General features: G+C 38.3%; 4 protein-coding genes across 4 annotated transcripts; all 4 read left to right on the top strand.

Moving 5' to 3' along the window:
* Positions 1-1,219: 1,219 nt before the first annotated feature.
* On the top strand, positions 1,220-4,169 carry LOC108977048 (cilia- and flagella-associated protein 161). The gene is made up of 5 exons (XM_018946542.1): positions 1,220-1,365; positions 1,430-1,942; positions 2,012-2,113; positions 2,238-2,324; positions 3,959-4,169. The coding sequence occupies exons 1-5, from the start codon at positions 1,285-1,287 to the stop codon at positions 4,058-4,060; spliced, it is 885 nt and encodes a 294-aa protein (XP_018802087.1). The 5' UTR covers positions 1,220-1,284; the 3' UTR covers positions 4,061-4,169.
* A 530-nt stretch (positions 4,170-4,699) lies between these two features.
* LOC108977045 (trypsin-1) lies at positions 4,700-5,613 on the top strand. The gene has a single exon (XM_018946539.1). It carries the CDS (start codon positions 4,782-4,784, stop codon positions 5,529-5,531), a length of 750 nt encoding a protein of 249 aa, XP_018802084.1. The 5' UTR covers positions 4,700-4,781; the 3' UTR covers positions 5,532-5,613.
* A 2,691-nt stretch (positions 5,614-8,304) lies between these two features.
* LOC108977031 (putative polypeptide N-acetylgalactosaminyltransferase 9) lies at positions 8,305-9,753 on the top strand. The gene is made up of 4 exons (XM_018946524.1): positions 8,305-8,482; positions 8,579-8,792; positions 9,205-9,374; positions 9,614-9,753. Exons 1-4 carry the CDS (start codon positions 8,305-8,307, stop codon positions 9,751-9,753), a joined length of 702 nt encoding a protein of 233 aa, XP_018802069.1.
* Positions 9,754-9,865: 112 nt separating this feature from the next.
* On the top strand, positions 9,866-14,747 carry LOC108977030 (putative polypeptide N-acetylgalactosaminyltransferase 9). The gene is made up of 11 exons (XM_018946523.1): positions 9,866-10,043; positions 10,140-10,353; positions 10,766-10,935; positions 11,175-11,339; positions 11,402-11,589; positions 11,645-11,866; positions 11,951-12,072; positions 14,069-14,159; positions 14,217-14,324; positions 14,411-14,518; positions 14,589-14,747. Exons 1-11 carry the CDS (start codon positions 9,866-9,868, stop codon positions 14,745-14,747), a joined length of 1,725 nt encoding a protein of 574 aa, XP_018802068.1.
* The last annotated feature ends 3,815 nt before the right edge of the window (positions 14,748-18,562 follow it).

Below are 18,562 nucleotides of genomic sequence, written 5' to 3'. Positions count from 1 at the left end.
CTGGATACTGTACCATATTAAAATCCTACTTATCAAGAATCGACCCTGATATACCGAAAATATGGCCAGCATGCAGTGAGTACCACGTGACTAACTAAGTATTTGCATGCCCAGCGAACCCCACTTATCTAACACCCCTCTCTCTATGGTRGTACTCACTACACGAYTGAAAAGCAAAGTCTTCTTTCGATGAACAAAGAGCAAATTCTACAAGTTCGTCATAATTCCCGTCCTGATGTATGGAGGCCTGGACAATGGCATCATCTGATGAGTCGGCTTTAGAAATTTTCGRGAAAAAGGTAAGCGAAATATTTATGGTCCTTTGCGCTTTGACAATGACGAGTACTGTGGTCGAAGGAACGGCGAGATTGACATAGTTTATTGGATCAAGAGACAGCGGCTACGCTGGCTAGATCAGGGTGTCCGGATATATAAAAACACTCCAGTTTTTTTTTTATTTTTTTTTTCGATTCAGTACCCGTCGGTGAAAGCAGAGGAAGGGGGARATCTTTACTCCGTTGGACAAGTAGCAGGACTTGGTATATCGAATTGGTGAACTAGTGAAAAGAAGAAACGACTGAGACGCTATTGTCAACTCGGATATAGTCATGTAAGTGATAGCTTCGCCAGTAAAGAAGAAAAGATCTTGAAACTCAGTAGTGACACGCTCTATATCACTAGATTATTTGCGGATAGTGTGGATAATGAATAGATCAAAACGCTTCTTTCAAGTTTAGTCAGGAGAGAATTGAGTAAAATAGTAGGGTCACTGCACTCCTGAGATCAGAGTTAGGATACAGAGCTTGCGTGTAGAAGKGTCAAATATTAGAGCATAAGCACATGCCCAGTCTTTGATGGTTGCGACCGGTTATCTTTCATAGCTCTCAATATTCTATTTTAAAATAAATTGGGCAGCTAAGGTAGGAAAATCGAGTTGTTCAATGTAGTTAGAACTCACTCGGAAGCATATTGAACCTCATTATTACATAAATGCAACGACATAAGATCTGACATTCTTGCGACCCCACCTTTTAAGGAATCTACCTACCAATCACTACTTTATCGATATTTGATTCTTGCAATAAAATCACGATTACCACCCATAACTAACTCGAACTGTATTCATAAAAATATTTTTTTTTTTTGAAAACTCGAAAGCAAAAGGCATTAAAATTTTATTTATTTTCATAAAATTCAAGCAATTTCGCAGACATTTTGTTTAATTTTATTTTCCATTGTTTAAATACAAAGAGATAATACAATTTTTATATTAACTAATTTAAAATGACATCGATGATACCGACGGCACGTTATCGGCCCGTGGTGCGTATTGGCAATTGGTTTGAGGACATCTGTTTGGAGCAGGTTTGAGCTGATTTAACAAATACATGTGTCAATAAAATATTTACTTTTGTACGCCTACAAATAGGAAAAAGTGCAAGCCTTCAAGAGYCTACGCGATCGCGGTCAATTATTGGTGGAGAAGACACGTCGACTCTTCGATAACTTTCACAAAGCCATCGAATTGGAGGCGCCCAAAGAGAATGTCTACTTTGGCGCCATCGTACAATTAATGCCCATGAAGATGAATATCTGCGAAGAACATGTRAAGGCACAGCCCGCACTCTCAGTCATCATCAATGAGCGCGTTGTGCGGCATAGCCAGAATATCAATGACGAGTGTGAAATAACGATTGCGCCCTCGGTAACACCCTGTGTACGCAATTCGTTTCGTATAGTCAGTGGTGATGAGAAGGATCGCACCAATGAGGTGATCAAATATGGACAACAATTTCGCTTAGAATGTGTAGAGAGTCAAGATGATATGCTGCTACTGTATAGTGCACCGAAATCGGCGGATTTGAAGAGTATGATTTATACTACTTTTGATTCGAGAAAGTGGGGCGAAATCAATCTGCCACTGGGGTTATGTAGGAAAAGTGTAAGTTTTGAGCATTCTGTACTAAGTCACGTGTTTGGCAACAAGTTTGTTAATGCATACATCACTTAGAACTGTGGTCCTGGCAAGGAAATACCCTCGGCGTATACGAAATGGTTTTGCACTCATATTGAGCCAAAGAAGCGTTTCGAGAGTCATGGTGCGCCAGTGCCGGTGAGTATGAGGGAGGTTTTAATCAATATTTTGCAACCTTTGGTGGTTGTTTAGATAATGAGATCTCTACTTAATGCATTGTGGAAACCACACCTTAAGCTTAGCACTCGCCTGTCTCTTTCAGAGCAACACCGCCTTAGTCATCACACACGTGCCAACTAATAAGAATCTTGCGGCGGAAAACGTAGTCGTGCAAACACTTTTTGGACCGGTGAGTCTGAACAGTATACTTGTAATTTATACTGAGAGTTATGTGGTGAAGTCAGGTGAGAAGATCCATGAGATAAACGAAAGTTTATCAGAAAAGAAATCGGTAATACAAAATATTATTGGGTAGACTACTGACTGACTAGATACAAGGAAAGTTCAGAAAGTAATAGGACAGATTCCGCCTGTGACTGTACTCCGTAGCGTGCGTGCACCGACTGGATTCCCTCGAAGGCGTTTCTAGCTAACAAACGAACGGCTGGTCAGTTGTCTCCGAGCATCTGGAGAGTCAGGACAAACATTTTCGCGCGACGTGTTTCTGTGAGTAGTGTTATTCGTTAGAGCAGAGATATGCGACTGAGTTCTGTATGAAACTCGGTAAATCTGCGACGGAGACGTTTGATATGATTAAGCAGGCTTACCCAGATTAGCAATAAGTGGTGTAACAAAGAGTCMATCTTCCGAGTGGCACACACCCGCGTCTTCTCGCCCAAAAAARGGAAGAATAAGCGCATCCAATGTTAAAACGATGCTCATTGTCTTTAARACATCAAAGGCATCGTTCACCACGAATTTGTTCCTYCCGGACAAACCGTCAACGCCAAGTTTTACGTGSAAGTCCTCAAGTGACTCAAACGTAGGGTCAATCAGGTGCGCCAAGACATCGCAGCCGATTGGAAGTTGCAYTACGACAACGCTCCGKCTCACACYGCCTTTCTTGTGAACAGCTACCTAACCAAGGCCGGCATCTCAACACTTYCRCAACACTCYTWCAGCCCATATGTCGCSCGYCKGACTTTKTTTTGTTTCCTTGCTTGAAAAGGCCAATGAAAGGCAAGCTTTTGAGACGATAGAAGGGATCCCAGCAGTTAAATACTACACTAACWCCAAACTAGAGTAGTAAATTTTAATAATTTCAACTCATTGTTGGATCATATATCTTTCCATGATAGAATCGCAAACCTTACTGAAGAGAAATGTCAAAAGAGCGGAAAAAATATGGCGTCGTTTGCTGTCCCTATCGATATACTTTTGTAGCGTCCATATTAAATAACACATTAGTAAAGAAGAATTTTTAGATTTGTGAATTTAGAGCTTATGGTTCTTCACTATCCCACTTACAAATCAATCTTCAAGTTGTACAGACAACTGTTGATTCGTTAAATTATACTTGTTTTTATGATTTTATTAAAATCATTATCCGCCGAAGTTTGGAAGGATTCTTTATTATGCATTTTAGCTAAACAAGAGAGATTTCACTTTACAACTTTAAGGATCTAGTAGATTTAATCAACGTCTGTGTTGAGCTATTTAGTCGAAGAGATCGAAACTCAAAACATCGCCTTCCTCTGACCCTGACTCCTCCTTTTTGGCTACAAGGCTGTAGTTTTTTTTCCGTACATGGACCAATTCAAATGTGATACCGAACCCCTTATCGTTGTCTTCTTCTGACTCTGACTACTCCTTTTGGTTTGAAGAGTATAGTGCATTTTCTTTCTGGCATTGTTTGAACTCAAATGTGGTAACCGGTCTCCATTATATATTATTTTGTCTCGAGCTCGGAATTTTGGACAATTCTCAAAGGCCATGAAATTAGATTTTATATTTCGTAACAATTTTTTTCAACACTTCTTCTAGGAATTCCTCGTTTCAGTGCAGAACTATAAGGACATTTACAATCGCGAACGTTGGCAAAATATTTGGATGATTTGCAATGGGCAAAGTGAGGGTAAACGTTAAGTAAATATTCCAAAGCATGTAGCGGAATCATTGAACCCAAGGGCTGCAAAAAATATCGGGAAAGAATTTAAAATRCAATTAAAACCAAAAATAAATAAAACTTGTACAAAAAAAGCAACAATAAATTAAATATAAAATAGCGCATGAAAGAACATATTTGCACGTCCGATTGCTTGACGGTTCTTTTGCGAAAACTCAACAGTTGTTGGCGCAAAACGTCGCTCAGCGCAAGATAACGGTTGCACAGCATGACAGAAGACAGCAGGAAAATATTTACACGGTGACTAACTCAAGTGCAATGGCTTCCTAGGTGACCCACTGGTTCCAGGCAGGTAAGCGGGTAGTCCTACAAACATTTATAAGCTAAAAAGCGCTCGGAGTCGTCTACTACGCAGTAGGGTACCAGGTAGTCATTGCCCCTGCGTAAGGTGATTGCAAAAATTCTGATCCAATTTACACACACAGCTGGATGCTAATTTCTCTGCACTACACTTGGCCCCATTTCCGTTGAGGTAAGYAAATAAAAAACAAACGCATAGTTCAAGGCAAGACAACAAAGCTGTTTCTAATGCTCGATCCAGCTATAGGCGAATTCGACGACTACGACTATAAAAGTCGCAACATTCTTTCAATAGCACATAGTTTACTCGAGTTCTTGAACGAGAGCCTTTTGAAAAAAAAAAACTTTTTTACAACTTTTTTTTTTTTTAACGTCTAAAAAATGTTGCTGCTACTTAGCTTGGCTTKTCTCGGCGGAATCGTCATTGAATCTGCCGCCGCCAGTACGCGTATTATAGGCGGCAACTTTGCGCTGCTCGGCCAGTTTCCGCACCAGGTCTCATTACAACTGCGCGGACGTCATCATTGCGGTGGTTCACTCATATCACCGACTATGATTGTCACTGCCGCCCATTGCACGATTGGACAGAGTCCTTCGCAAATGCGTGTCATTGCCGGTACGGTGGACCTGCTCACCCGYAATGGAAAGTCCTTTGATATTGCCAAATTCATCATACATCCACAATATAATAAACAGACGCARGACTACGATCTCTCGCTCATACAGCTGAGCACGCCGGTGACGTTGGATGATAATATCGGCGTAATTGAATTGGCAGATATGGAGGCGAACCACGCGGCCGACACGGTTGGCACTATCAGCGGTTTTGGTGCTGTTAATGGCAATCTGCAGCTGCCCAATCGCTTGAAGTATGCCCGCGTGCAATTGTGGAGTCGTGACTTCTGCAATCCGCAGAACATTCCCGGTATTACGGATCGTATGATTTGTGCTGGTCATCCAAGCGGTCAAGTGAGCGCCTGTCAAGGCGACTCTGGCGGCCCATTGACAGTGGATAAGAAACTTTTTGGCGTCGTGTCATGGGGCTTCGGTTGTGGCGCAGCTGGTAAACCGGCTATGTACACATACATCGGTGCACTACGTTCTTGGATCAAACAGAACTCTGGCGTTTAATGTGACATGCGATACGATTAATAGAAAATGAGTAAAATAAAATCCAGCTTTTAAAAATATATTTACATATATAGTGTCTGATTTATATATATATTTTTTTTCAAATTCTTTTTGGTACCGTAATTCTTGTAATATCTGGATCTAAGCACCCGTTAATCTTAAAGTACGATTCGATGAGAATAAACGTCGTACAATATAGCTCAAGCCAAGAAATTTTTTTTAGGGAATAACCCTTCGTTATTTTATATTTGCCACCGTGGGTTTCAAAGCACTTGAAGTATGCGATTAAAGCACTGGACATGTAAAGGCTAGGTTACGTTAAGAGGTCAATCTTAACAGATGCGGTCTTTTGTGTTACCTAAAAAATCCTTTATAAAAGAAGTCCTTTATAAATCGACAAGGCGCTTTAAGTCTATCATATATTTATTGTGACGGCTAATGTCAGYKTCGGCTATGYATYCTGGTAMTGCGAAGGTAAAARAACYGAKATGTTACATCCTCAGTCTTGCAAATCCTGGACAATGAAGAAAGTGCCCGGATGTTTTCAACTCACTTTCCCCATACAACTTTGACAACTCGCGTCTGTCAAGACTTTTAGCATTACTGCATGAATGACACGTGCAAGCTTCTTAGCAACAGCCTTCCCGAGTGCCCTCCTCCAAATGAGTATATATGTAAATGCATGTGTTTACATCATATATTTAAAAGCCACTGTATCGAATCAACCAAGYATTGGTTGATGTACCAGTGTAGTGGTGGTTGTAGTGTTGACTGTAACTGTAACACTCACAGCGCCATCTGTGCACATATCGTGTCAGTGAAAGTTACAGGATGACTCATAATAAACAAATGAACACGCAGTCGTTATTATTCAAACTATTCGTTTTTTTTTTTTTTTTTGTTCTAAGTGTTGTTTATTCAGAGAACGTTTATAACAGAGAACGTCTATCATAGAGAAGGTTCACGGTTCAAATATCGTAACTTTTCGAAGGGGCAGAGATGATCCATTCTCACCACAGACATAAATAGACAAATGATAGACGCTCTCTGGTTTATTGATATGATAAAACTTTTCTAATACCGTTTAATATTCGATAAAAGATAACAATCTATGCATGTTTARGGCATAAAACAGCCTCTAATTCATKCAGCCTGCCGTTTGCCTTACAATTTCAGACAGTGAGATCCCTTTGTCGTACGTATTTTGAGATATTTCACAGTTTGAAGTGAATAGTTTATACAGCGGGTTGAAAACGAGATGTTGAATATCACTCCTTCGTTAGTTAGGCTAACTTTCCGAAACACTTTTGAGCTCCTCAATTTAAGGCTACTTTTCCACCAATGGAATAATAGTTTAGTTGAACTGAAGCCACTTGACTTGCCAGCGACATCGCTTCGCTCTATGTATCTTGCAAATATTTTCTAAGAAGATCCGACGTTTTCGAGCCAAATTTTGTTYAGCGATGAGGGGTATATCTGGCTCAATGGATATGTAAATAAGCGGTCATTTTGCATTTGGGACGAAGAACAACCTAACGATATTCAAAAACTCCCATTTCATCCACGAAAACAACGGTTTGGTGTGGTTTTTGGGTCGGTGGAAACATGGGTCCAGTGGTAACCGCTAACGCGCCATGATAAACGACCGAATTGATGACCGAATTGATGACCGAATTGATGCCGGCGATATGTGGTTTCAACAAGACGCATCAATCAATGGATTTGCGAAAGATTGGCAGTTAGATCGTGTGTTATTACATCGTTAGACTTTTTGAGGGCATATGTAAAGCTTAAAGTCTATGAAGGCAATCCCGCTTCCATTCAGACCTTAGAGCAAAACATCACGCGTGTCATWARCCTGTTACTAGTSGAAGTGCTYGAACGAGGCATCAAAAAGTTGTCTCAACAGATGGACCATCTGAGACGTAGCCGCGGCCAATATTTGAAAGAGATAATCTTACGAAAATATATGCGAAAGAATATTCTTTCGAATAAGAATAAATATTTTCCGTTAAATTTAAGGAGTCTGCAATTTTATTTTAAAATAGTAGGTAACCTGGAAACGTATCTCCCTTTAGTAACACATTTGTAGGGTATACATGAAATAGTTCTCGACTTATAGCTYTAATAAGCGTTGCTAAGTTATACTGCTAATCAGCGTGAATAATGCCCCAAGCAGTTGAAGAAGGTTTAGTAATAATAGGTACAGAAGTACTTCGTCATTTTAAACGGTTGCAGGTCAGTGAAAAGGTGCTTGTGGAATATCGTAGTAGATTGTATAGATAATTAGAATTTTAAAGAATTTAAGWTAAAAAAATAACAATAAAAATATRTAAATAATATTTGAGGAATTCTTARASTTCTTATTTGAAACTTGAAAGGAAATCAAGTTTCGCCAAAAGAAGTCTCCATAATCCAATCGGCTACAGGCATCGACTGTCTAGTTAATAGAACTCAAGGACGAAAAGAAGACAAGGAAATCCATCGCAAAAGAGATCATATTTATTATCGTTGCATTTTTTATAATAGTGAACAAAATTTTCTTCGATATTATTCATGATCCGTATTATCTAACACTAGCTGCTGCAGCCGAAATTTACGTATTTCCTTGTTTATTATTTTAATGCTTTTCTCACTTATTTCAGCTGAATCCCAGATTAAGCCCAAAAAGTTATCCCAAAGTGTTCTCAAAATGATGCGACTTATTCAAAARCTCATCAGAATGCGCCGCCCACTAACAGTTTTCAAATTTATAGTGTTAGTGGCTATATATATGCTTCTGATTTATTGCAAACGACTACGGGAACTGACCATACGTGCGCCAGACTTTGCTGAAACGCCGAATATGAACAAGGAACGGGGTGGCGAGAGCACGGAGTTTCTTAAAACTGACTTTGGGTTACGGCACAGCATTGCGGTTTTAGATAAGATGCTGAATGGTGTAAGCACAAGTAAGACTTTCTTTCCTTCATTTACAAGGCATTTGCTACTCTCTTCTTTCTTCTTAAAATGTTGTGTATTCTATAACGATTTTTCATATTACTTAGCTCCACAGATCTTCAAAGCGTCGAGTGCTCATTCTTCGTTCAAAATTGGTATTAATGCACCTGGCGAGTTAGGAAAACCGGTACATTTGCCCACAAATATGACAGAGGATATGAGGAAAGCCGTGGATGAGGGTTGGCAGCATAATAAATTCAATCAATATGTGTCCGATATGATTTCGGTGCAGCGAACGCTGCCTGATCTGCGGCATGAGTGGTAAGTAAAAAGTTGTGAAGAGCTTGGAAATTTGTGGAGAGCTCTACTAACATTGTAGTAGTATTTGTGGAAATTAAATTTGGTACAAAATTGTCTTAGCCTATCAGACTAACTTATGGAAACTTATGGCTGGTCAGGTGGAGTCAATCTTTCGAATTTTCTATGCTATGAAAAATATTTAGAGAATTGTTGTATGGTCTTTCCCACAGTTTTCGAAATTGAAATGCACTACATTCACCTCCAGAATTATAAATTTAACTGAAAAGTTCATAGGCTGCGAACTAAAAAAAGTCTCGCACCATTCTTCCTAAATATAACTTTACAACTATTAATCGATATTTCATTTCGCAATATCTATGACTCAACATATAAAACTCAGTGCAATAACATTTCTCATTCCAATCTTAATAAGGTGCAAACAACCCGATCGTTATTTGCGAGATCTGCCGAAGACCGATGTAATAATATGTTTCCACAATGAGGCCTGGTCAACAATGTTACGAACAGTGCACTCAGTGCTAAACCGATCTCCGGAAGTGCTGATTAAAAACATTATCTTGGTCGATGATTGCTCAGATATGGGTAAGATAATGGACAGGGTGCAGCGACGAGATATTAAAGATGACTACAGAGTAGCAACCTCAGAGGACCAACCTATTATACATATAATTTATAAAAAATTATAAAGCAACTTATACAAACAGTCTGACATAGTCCCGTTTTCTGAAAGCGCCGCTCACGGCTGCACTCTTTGGTCAATCTAATTTCTTAGGGGTTTCAAACCTCAATCAATTCTAATGTGATAAACTTTTGTTTTGCAGCACATCTGAAAGAACCTCTCGATAYCTACTTTAAGAGCTATAAAAAAGTGCGCATCATACGCGCGCCGAAACGCCAAGGTCTCATACGAGCGCGACTGTTCGGCGCACGCTATGCAACGGCGCCGGTTNTCCCAGATTAAGCCCAAAAAGTTATCCCAAAGTGTTCTCAAAATGATGCGACTTATTCAAAAACTCATCAGAATGCGCCGCCCACTAACAGTTTTCAAATTTATAGTGTTAGTGGCTATATATATGCTTCTGATTTATTGCAAACGACTACGGGAACTGACCATACGTGCGCCAGACTTTGCTGAAACGCCGAATATGAACAAGGAACGGGGTGGCGAGAGCACGGAGTTTCTTAAAACTGACTTTGGGTTACGGCACAGCATTGCGGTTTTAGATAAGATGCTGAATGGTGTAAGCACAAGTAAGACTTTCTTTCCTTCATTTACAAGGCATTTGCTACTCTCTTCTTTACTCTTAAAATGTTGTGTATTCTATAACGATTTTTCATATTACTTAGCTCCACAGATCTTCAAAGCGTCGAGTGCTCATTCTTCGTTCAAAATTGGTATTAATGCACCTGGCGAGTTAGGAAAACCGGTACATTTGCCCACAAATATGACAGAGGATATGAGGAAAGCCGTGGATGAGGGTTGGCAGCATAATAAATTCAATCAATATGTGTCCGATATGATTTCGGTGCAGCGAACGCTGCCTGATCTGCGGCATGAGTGGTAAGTAAAAAGTTGTGAAGAGCTTGGAAATTTGTGGAGAGCTCTACTAACATTGTAGTAGTATTTGTGGAAATTAAATTTGGTACAAAATTGTCTTAGCCTATCAGACTAACTTATGGAAACTTATGGCTGGTCAGGTGGAGTCAATCTTTCGAATTTTCTATGCTATGAAAAATATTTAGAGAATTGTTGTATGGTCTTTCCCACAGTTTTCGAAATTGAAATGCACTACATTCACCTCCAGAATTATAAATTTAACTGAAAAGTTCATAGGCTGCGAACTAAAAAAAGTCTCGCACCATTCTTCCTAAATATAACTTTACAACTATTAATCGATATTTCATTTCGCAATATCTATGACTCAACATATAAAACTCAGTGCAATAACATTTCTCATTCCAATCTTAATAAGGTGCAAACAACCCGATCGTTATTTGCGAGATCTGCCGAAGACCGATGTAATAATATGTTTCCACAATGAGGCCTGGTCAACAATGTTACGAACAGTGCACTCAGTGCTAAACCGATCTCCGGAAGTGCTGATTAAAAACATTATCTTGGTCGATGATTGCTCAGATATGGGTAAGATAAYGGACAGGGTGCAGCGACGAGATATTAAAGATGACTACAGAGTAGCAACCTCAGAGGACCAACCTATTATACATATAATTTATAAAAAATTATAAAGCAACTTATACAAACAGTCTGACATAGTCCCGTTTTCTGAAAGCGCCGCTCACGGCTGCACTCTTTGGTCAATCTAATTTCTTAGGGGTTTCAAACCTCAATCAATTCTAATGTGATAAACTTTTGTTTTGCAGCACATCTGAAAGAACCTCTCGATAYCTACTTTAAGAGCTATAAAAAAGTGCGCATCATACGCGCGCCGAAACGCCAAGGTCTCATACGAGCGCGACTGTTCGGCGCACGCTATGCAACGGCGCCGGTTTTGACGTTTCTCGATTCGCATTGCGAGTGCGGCGTGGGTACAATTATAACAACATTTAAGCAATAATGGACATCAACACTCTTTATCTATTACTTTAAGGTTGGCTGGAACCGCTACTCGATCCCATAGCGCGCAATTACACCACAGTCGTCTATCCAAATATTGCGACTATCGATCACGAGACTTTTGAGTATATGAATGTAGATGACATGCTTATTGGCGGTTTCGATTGGGATTTAACATTCACATGGATTCCAACACCCAARCGTGAGTACGTGCGTAGAAAYGTGAGTGTGCGTAGTTTGAGCGCAACTCGTTTCTCATGAAGTTCAATTTGCACAGCATACCATGGAGCCGGTGTATTCGCCCACAATGCCTGGCGGTCTATTYGCAATCAGTCGTGTATTTTTCGAACATCTCGGCACTTATGACACTGGCTTGCTCATTTGGGGTGCTGAGAATTTGGAATTGTCGTTTAAAACTTGGATGTGCGGTGGTAGATTGGAGATGATACCCTGCTCTTACGTTGGACACATTTTTCGACAAACTGCTCCTTACAATGTAATAATATAATATATGATGTTAGCGAGGAAATTTCGCGACTTAAAGAAAKACTGTKTTTCATGATATTTACAGGTGGCAGRTAACAAAYCCAGRAACTCTGTGCGTTTAGCTGAAGTTTGGCTGGATAACTACGCTAAATATTTTTATTACAATATAAATTTTGACAAGGGTGATTAYGGGAGTGTAGATTCGCAAATCGCAYTGAGGTAAGAAGACTAYAAATTTGACTAAAGCTACATATACCATATTTTTTTGAAGATAAGGGGTGGAAAATGCCTTCCGCATCATCAGAGCTGTCATCACTTGCAGATCACTAAAGAAAGAAGTGTGTGTTCAGCGTCGTCTTCTGCCACGTCGTTGTATACTATAGGCATAACGGCTCTTCGTCATTATCCATTCCTTCAAGATACTTTCTGAATTATCCGTGTCCGGATAGTAGCAATGTCGACTTATCGAAAATTGCGCCTTGTCCATAAACTACAAACTCTTATAAGTCGGGCTGTCCATCTGACGCGACTCTCATTCTCCCATCTTTGTTGCCATGGAAGTATCGTGTCTTTTTATAGTCGGTCAATTGGGCTATTGTTATTTTCATTTGCTTTCTTTAGCTGTTTTTTCTTACGCGCTGGAAGGTCTATAAGTTAAGCTGCTGCAATACCTTCCACCGGTTTTTCTGTTTTAGTACTTCTGCCCAAAWCTCTGCTCCGTATAGTAAGACACTGGTGGTTGTGGACTTTCTCTACTCTTAAGTGGGTCCTCCTATTTTGGCCATTAGCCTACTAAATAGGAGGTGTTTTTTCTCTCTTTCTTGCCGTATGCTGGTTTTGTACCCATAAGGTTAATCTGGGGTCCAGTCTTACGGCTAGGTAACTCACATCTTTTTTGTCCTTAGAATGCCCTAAGTCCTTTGTAAGTTTATTGCGAGAGGAATGTGCTTGTTCGTTAGCAGTAGTAGCTCTGTTTTTTCTGTAGCGTGCTGGAGGTTATGTGAGTCAAGCCATGTTTACGTCCGTATTATGTTCTTATTCAGCTTTCTTCGTGCTTCCTCTGCACCCCGGGATGTGATTGCTGTTACTGTGTTGTCCGCGAGCCGATTAAATATGAYTCGTTTGGCATTTCAAGTTTTAGTGTTCCATCATTATTAATGTTTCACAGGTCTGCGCCTAAAATATACTCTTGTGGTGCTCCTGRCATAATTTTTATTTGTCGTGGTCCGTCTCTAGTCTGGTACGGCAGTTGGCTCCGGGCTTTCTCGCTGTATCGAGAGCGGTGTCCTGATATCCAGCTGGGATTCCCCTTTCCCCTACTGATTAGGACACGTCGCTGTTTCTTCCAAATTTCAGGAAACATTATTCCTGCTTCGATGCAGGCGTTGTACATATTTAAGAGTACTGCGGGTCACTCGGAGGCTATTGTTTTGAATATTTCTCCTGGGATCCAGTCTGGGCCGGGCGATTTGTTAGTTTTGAGCTTGCCAGCGGCCAGCAGTTCCTCCATGTAGAAAATATAGTATAGCGTGTAGTATCGAAAAATTTCTTACGTTTCGGCATTGACCTTATTTCAGTCAAAAGTTTCGTTTTGTAGACATTGTACTGTCGAGAAATACTGTATCCTTAAAAAAAAAAAAAAAATTCCTAATGTCTATTATCAATGATCCAACTGACCTATCTTCAGCGAACCCTTTATATTTTGAAAAAAAAAAAAAACGATCTCATAGCTGGATTCATTTCAGTGTCCCTTATTCCTCCATACCAATACCTTAGTTTGTGGAAATATGCAGGAATTTTTTATTTTTTGTCAAATACTGAAAATCGGACTACTCTGTTTTTTTTTATAGACATCAAGCGATACTCTTCGTGGAACTGTCCTTTTTTTTTGATGATTTTTGGAATTTGAACGAGTTTTAGTTCCGTTTCCGTTTCCGTTCTTTGTTTAAGCATAGAAATCTATTTGCGAATGAATTGATTGTTCTCACCTTCGTATATAATGAAATAACGTGAATCAAAGGGATGACCTACTGAGTGATTCAGAGTGCTTTGAAGGGTTGAAGAATCAGAGGAATAATATGTGGAGATTCTGCATAAGTGTATCTCTAACTAGTCCCACGAATAAAATCAAAATTAAAGGATGGAGAAGAGGCTGGTTCAGACATCCTTACGCTTCGTATTTTTGAAATTGTTCAATGTTTCTTTTCTCTTCAAGAAAAAGGCTTAATTGCGAAAGCTTCAAATGGTATGTGCAAAATATATATCCAGAACTGGATATACCCAAAGATCCGGTTTCCGCTGGCGAGGTGAGTATTTCCTGCATTGCTAAGACAACTTTTTGAAAATAACTTTCAGCCATTCAGATAAGAAATCTCGGCGCTGGCGGTAATAAATGCTTAGATGTGAATGGCCGAGCAATGTCAGGACTACCAGTTGGTCTATGGCCATGTCATGGAAAAGAAGGAAATCAGGTAAAACAATAGATGACAACATTTTTTGTGTGGTTAAAAAAAAACAAATTTTTTAATTTATATAAATATTCTGTTCTTCAAAAAAGCACTGGTTTATGACTTATGCTGGTGAGATACGTCACGGCGATTATTGCTTGGATTATGGCGGCAATTTTGTGATAATATTTCACTGTCATGGCAAGAAAGGAAATCAGGTATGGATACCAACAATCAGATGTGGTACCGATAATAAACTAATTTTTTCAATGTCTTTATTTTGAACAGCATTGGACTTATGACACAGTAAATCGTTTCTTAAGACACGCTATCTCGAAGTTATGCTTGGCTGTATCAACGAATGGTGAAAATTTGCTGTTGGATATATGTGATCCCGAAGATATGCATCAGAAATGGCTGTTGGAGAAATTTGATGAACCAATGTAGATATATATGTATGTAGGTGTATATATGGCACTATGTGAAATATTTATATTGGAATAGTGTATGTCGTTTTTCGTCCAAAGATAATTTCGAACTCTACTTGGAAGTATAAGCTAATAAAACATATAATGATAACACCGATACACAACCTTTTGGCTGATTATGTTATACAATCTTGATAGTTTAGAGATTTAGATGAAGAGTGTTGTATTCGAAATGTACAAAGGGTTCGTATTGAGTGTATACTAGTCTGTCGAATTTGTATACGAAATTTTCTATAAAGGTACAAGAGTTAGATATGTCTGTTCGTTGCGAAGCCCAGCGCTTAGGCATGAATCAAAAAGCTCGTCGCATATCGACGAAACACTTAAAGCCTGTCACCATTTTCGTAATTCGCTAATATGACACCTGAAATTGACTGCGTTCGTAGAAAGTATGACAACTAAGATGCCTCAGCCTAAGTCAAAGCTGAACAGTGAAGGAGATACTATCTAAACGTTTCCACCTCTTCTTCCTTACTACAACTTTGGCAAGTTGCATCCTTCAAAGACATTAATCTCACCCCGCCATAGCCAACAGGACAGTGTCCATTTAAGACATCTATCATTGCGGCAATGTGAATCTTATTTAGCGCTAGCATTTACGTTTTACTCTAGGAATATGAACGTTTTCGCAACCTCACAAGTTCTGGTGTGGACTTTTTTTCAAGCTCATCGCTTTTACAATGTCCAACGATTCCGCTGTGGCCAGAGAGAGTGAGCTCATGTATTCCCTGTCGAGCTTTGAACTCACTATCAGTGAGCATAAGCACTGTAAAGTAGATCTGCCATCGCATGCAGCTCATAAAGCATTATTCGCAAGAGTACTTGAAAAAGCATGTAAACCTGTTGCTTTCTTGGATATTGTCACTTCTGCATGAAAGACACTACTGTGATCTCCCTCATGAATCGTCACATTGAGATTCGAAACATCAGTGAAAAAGCTACATGCGAATCTTCTCCAGCAACTGTCACCCACATATTCTCTTACCATGTCTGATTTCCTGGACTCTGACACCACTAAGAGCCGTCCGTTGAACGTGTCCTTCATCAGAAAAAACGCCATGGAACAGTATTGGCTTAACCACGGTTTGGCAAAGCTAAAGCACAACTTTTGTTGCGAGATTCCACCGCTTCCCAATAGCTCCTGTGCAACAACATGAGGTAACCAATGATTTCCACACACTCTCCTCCACATTTTTCTCCCATGATAGTTTTCAATAAAAATTTAAGCCTTTTTTCGGCAGATTGAAGTCTCGAGGCCCTTAATGTGGGAGGAATCCCGACCGACTAGTTGTAGCTTGGTATTTATGAATTTCGAGTAAATTTAGCTTCTTGTCGGCCTTTTTAGACTACAGAGAATTAACGAGTAAGTTTTCTGAAAACTTCATTGGAAATAATGGATTGTGTGAAATAAACGGAAACACACCTTCCTAGTTCACTAAAAGTTGTGGAGCTGCTCTATAATCTGGGGAGCTGATTACGGTTAAAACGTGTTGGTTAGTTTTCGGAAGATACTGCCGTATAATTGTATATTTGCGATTTTTGAATTGTACAGTTGATCGAGTAACTCTATAAACTTCTTTAACTCACCAGGGAAACATAATTTGACATTTGTTTACCCTGAATAGAGTACGACAAGTTTGTCAAGAAGCTTGTGACACACAAAAGCTTATCGTATATCATCATGATGAGTTCAGCCGATTAAGTCATGACCGTCTGTCTGTCCGTCCGTTCGTTTGAGCGCATTTTCGCGAACTAGTTCTTCAGCTTTAGAGCTTTCGGAAATTTTGTACTTACAAAATAGTATGGGAAACTTGTGTATTTGACAAGATATCTTTACGAAATTTGGCACAGATTCTTTTCTAAGAAAATGGTCCAATTTCCGAAGAAATTGTTGTGATCGGCTGACTATAGTATATTATTGTCATACAATTTGTTCAATCGAAATGCTGTCCTTGTATGGAAAACTTTTGCACTTGACGAGCTTTTCTGACGAAATCCGGCATGGTGTATTAGCTAAGGCAATGGTATCATCTCCGAAGAAATTGTTTAGATCGGACCACTATAACATATAGCTGCCATACAAATTGACCGTTCAAAATCAAGTTATTTGCGTAACATTTGGTATTTGTGAAGTGTATTATAGCGTCGGTGCAAGCGAAGTTAAGTTTTTGTTTTCGTAGCTGATTACTATTATTTATATTTTATTTACATTATCTAATTATTATGTTTTTTTTTTAAGAGTATTTTATAGCTCTTCACTTACCTGGATTGTTTTCGAATTCATTCCTGCTTGTCTCAATAATTTTACGATATAATCAAAAACTCAAATATATATTTAAAAACATATAATTAAATCATTATGTTTTCAGGACTCTTTGTTTTTATTAAATTATGTTTCATATAATAGTTCAATATATTTTCGATATGTTTACCCTAAAAGTATGCTACGTCGCACTAAAACTACATTTTTCATACAAAACAAGCGATATACATACATACATATGAAAATTACAGTTGTGGAAAGTGTAAAAGATTGTAAATAAAAATGTATGAAGTGTTGATACAAAAAATAAAATGGAATATAAGAAAAAAAGCAACACWATTAAATATGATTTATTGCACTCAACGCCAATTAAAAATATTTGTCGTGTACTTTTGTTAGTGAGTGCACTTGTTCACATATGTCAGCGAGTTTTCCATTTTGCTAACAAAATAATTTCATAACTAATGATTCAATGTAAACATGTTTTTGTTTTTGTAGTTGTTTTGTAATTAATTTTTTTTTTTTTACATTTTTTAGGCAAATGGATTTTTGTGTGAATTTATAAATGTTTGATTTGTGTAAAAGATATACGTACTGTTTACAGCTAACTGACGAAGTGGCAATAATTTGCAATGCTGACAGACAGACAGACGTTTTCATACATATAAACATTKCTAGATTCATTTTATTATTTAGTGCTAGCCTAAACTAGTTAGCAGCGCTGTGTTAGTATTGCAATAGTGGTTTATGCGCTCGCTTAGCTACATGCATGTATATATGTATGTATGTARTTGTATGTGTGTATGCATGTATATCTGTATTCAGATAATTGCTTGAATGTATGTACAATATGCCTGCAYGAAATTCTGTAAAATTTAAGCGCAATTTTATTTACAAATTTTGCTTACACTTTTGTAAGCACTTACATGYCTGTGTGTATGTATGCATATGTGTGCTTATTTCTATTTATATACATACAAACATATCTATTCCAAAACTATTAGGCGATATAGACTTTTTTCATACCTATGTGTTCATATTTTTTATATTTTTTAATACATATGTTTATATATATATACTACATATGCTTGTTGCTTTGCTCTTGAGTACGAAATTTTTAATAACTGTTAGCTTTTCGTAGAATTAGAAGGCACATTTTCAATTTCGCATAATTTACATTAAGTTTTGTTTAAAATAAATATGATTTTTGTTGGCATATCACAAATAAAATATGCGTTTATTTACATTAGTTGACAAATTACAAAAATAATATTGGTTTACGACATTAATTAATTTATTGAGAAATGATATATGCAGATGATGCATGATTAGAATTCAGAAAAGCATAAATTTTCAATTTATTTGGCAATAATGTGACCGAAAAAGTACAAATTCCTTCGTTATGCCRCAGTAATTTTCTTTAAAAAAAATTTTTTCACCTTATTATAGTTTTTCTTGTTGTGATTTATGCCTGAAAACTCTTAAAAAATTTGTTTATTATTTTTCGTTTA

Source organism: Bactrocera latifrons, unplaced genomic scaffold (genome assembly GCF_001853355.1).
Source record: "Bactrocera latifrons isolate USDA-ARS-PBARC rearing strain unplaced genomic scaffold, ASM185335v1 scaffold_83, whole genome shotgun sequence".
Taxonomy (NCBI): domain Eukaryota; kingdom Metazoa; phylum Arthropoda; class Insecta; order Diptera; family Tephritidae; genus Bactrocera; species Bactrocera latifrons.
The sequence above is the reverse complement of the archived record's forward strand: the minus strand, read 5'-3'. Positions and strand labels throughout refer to the sequence as shown.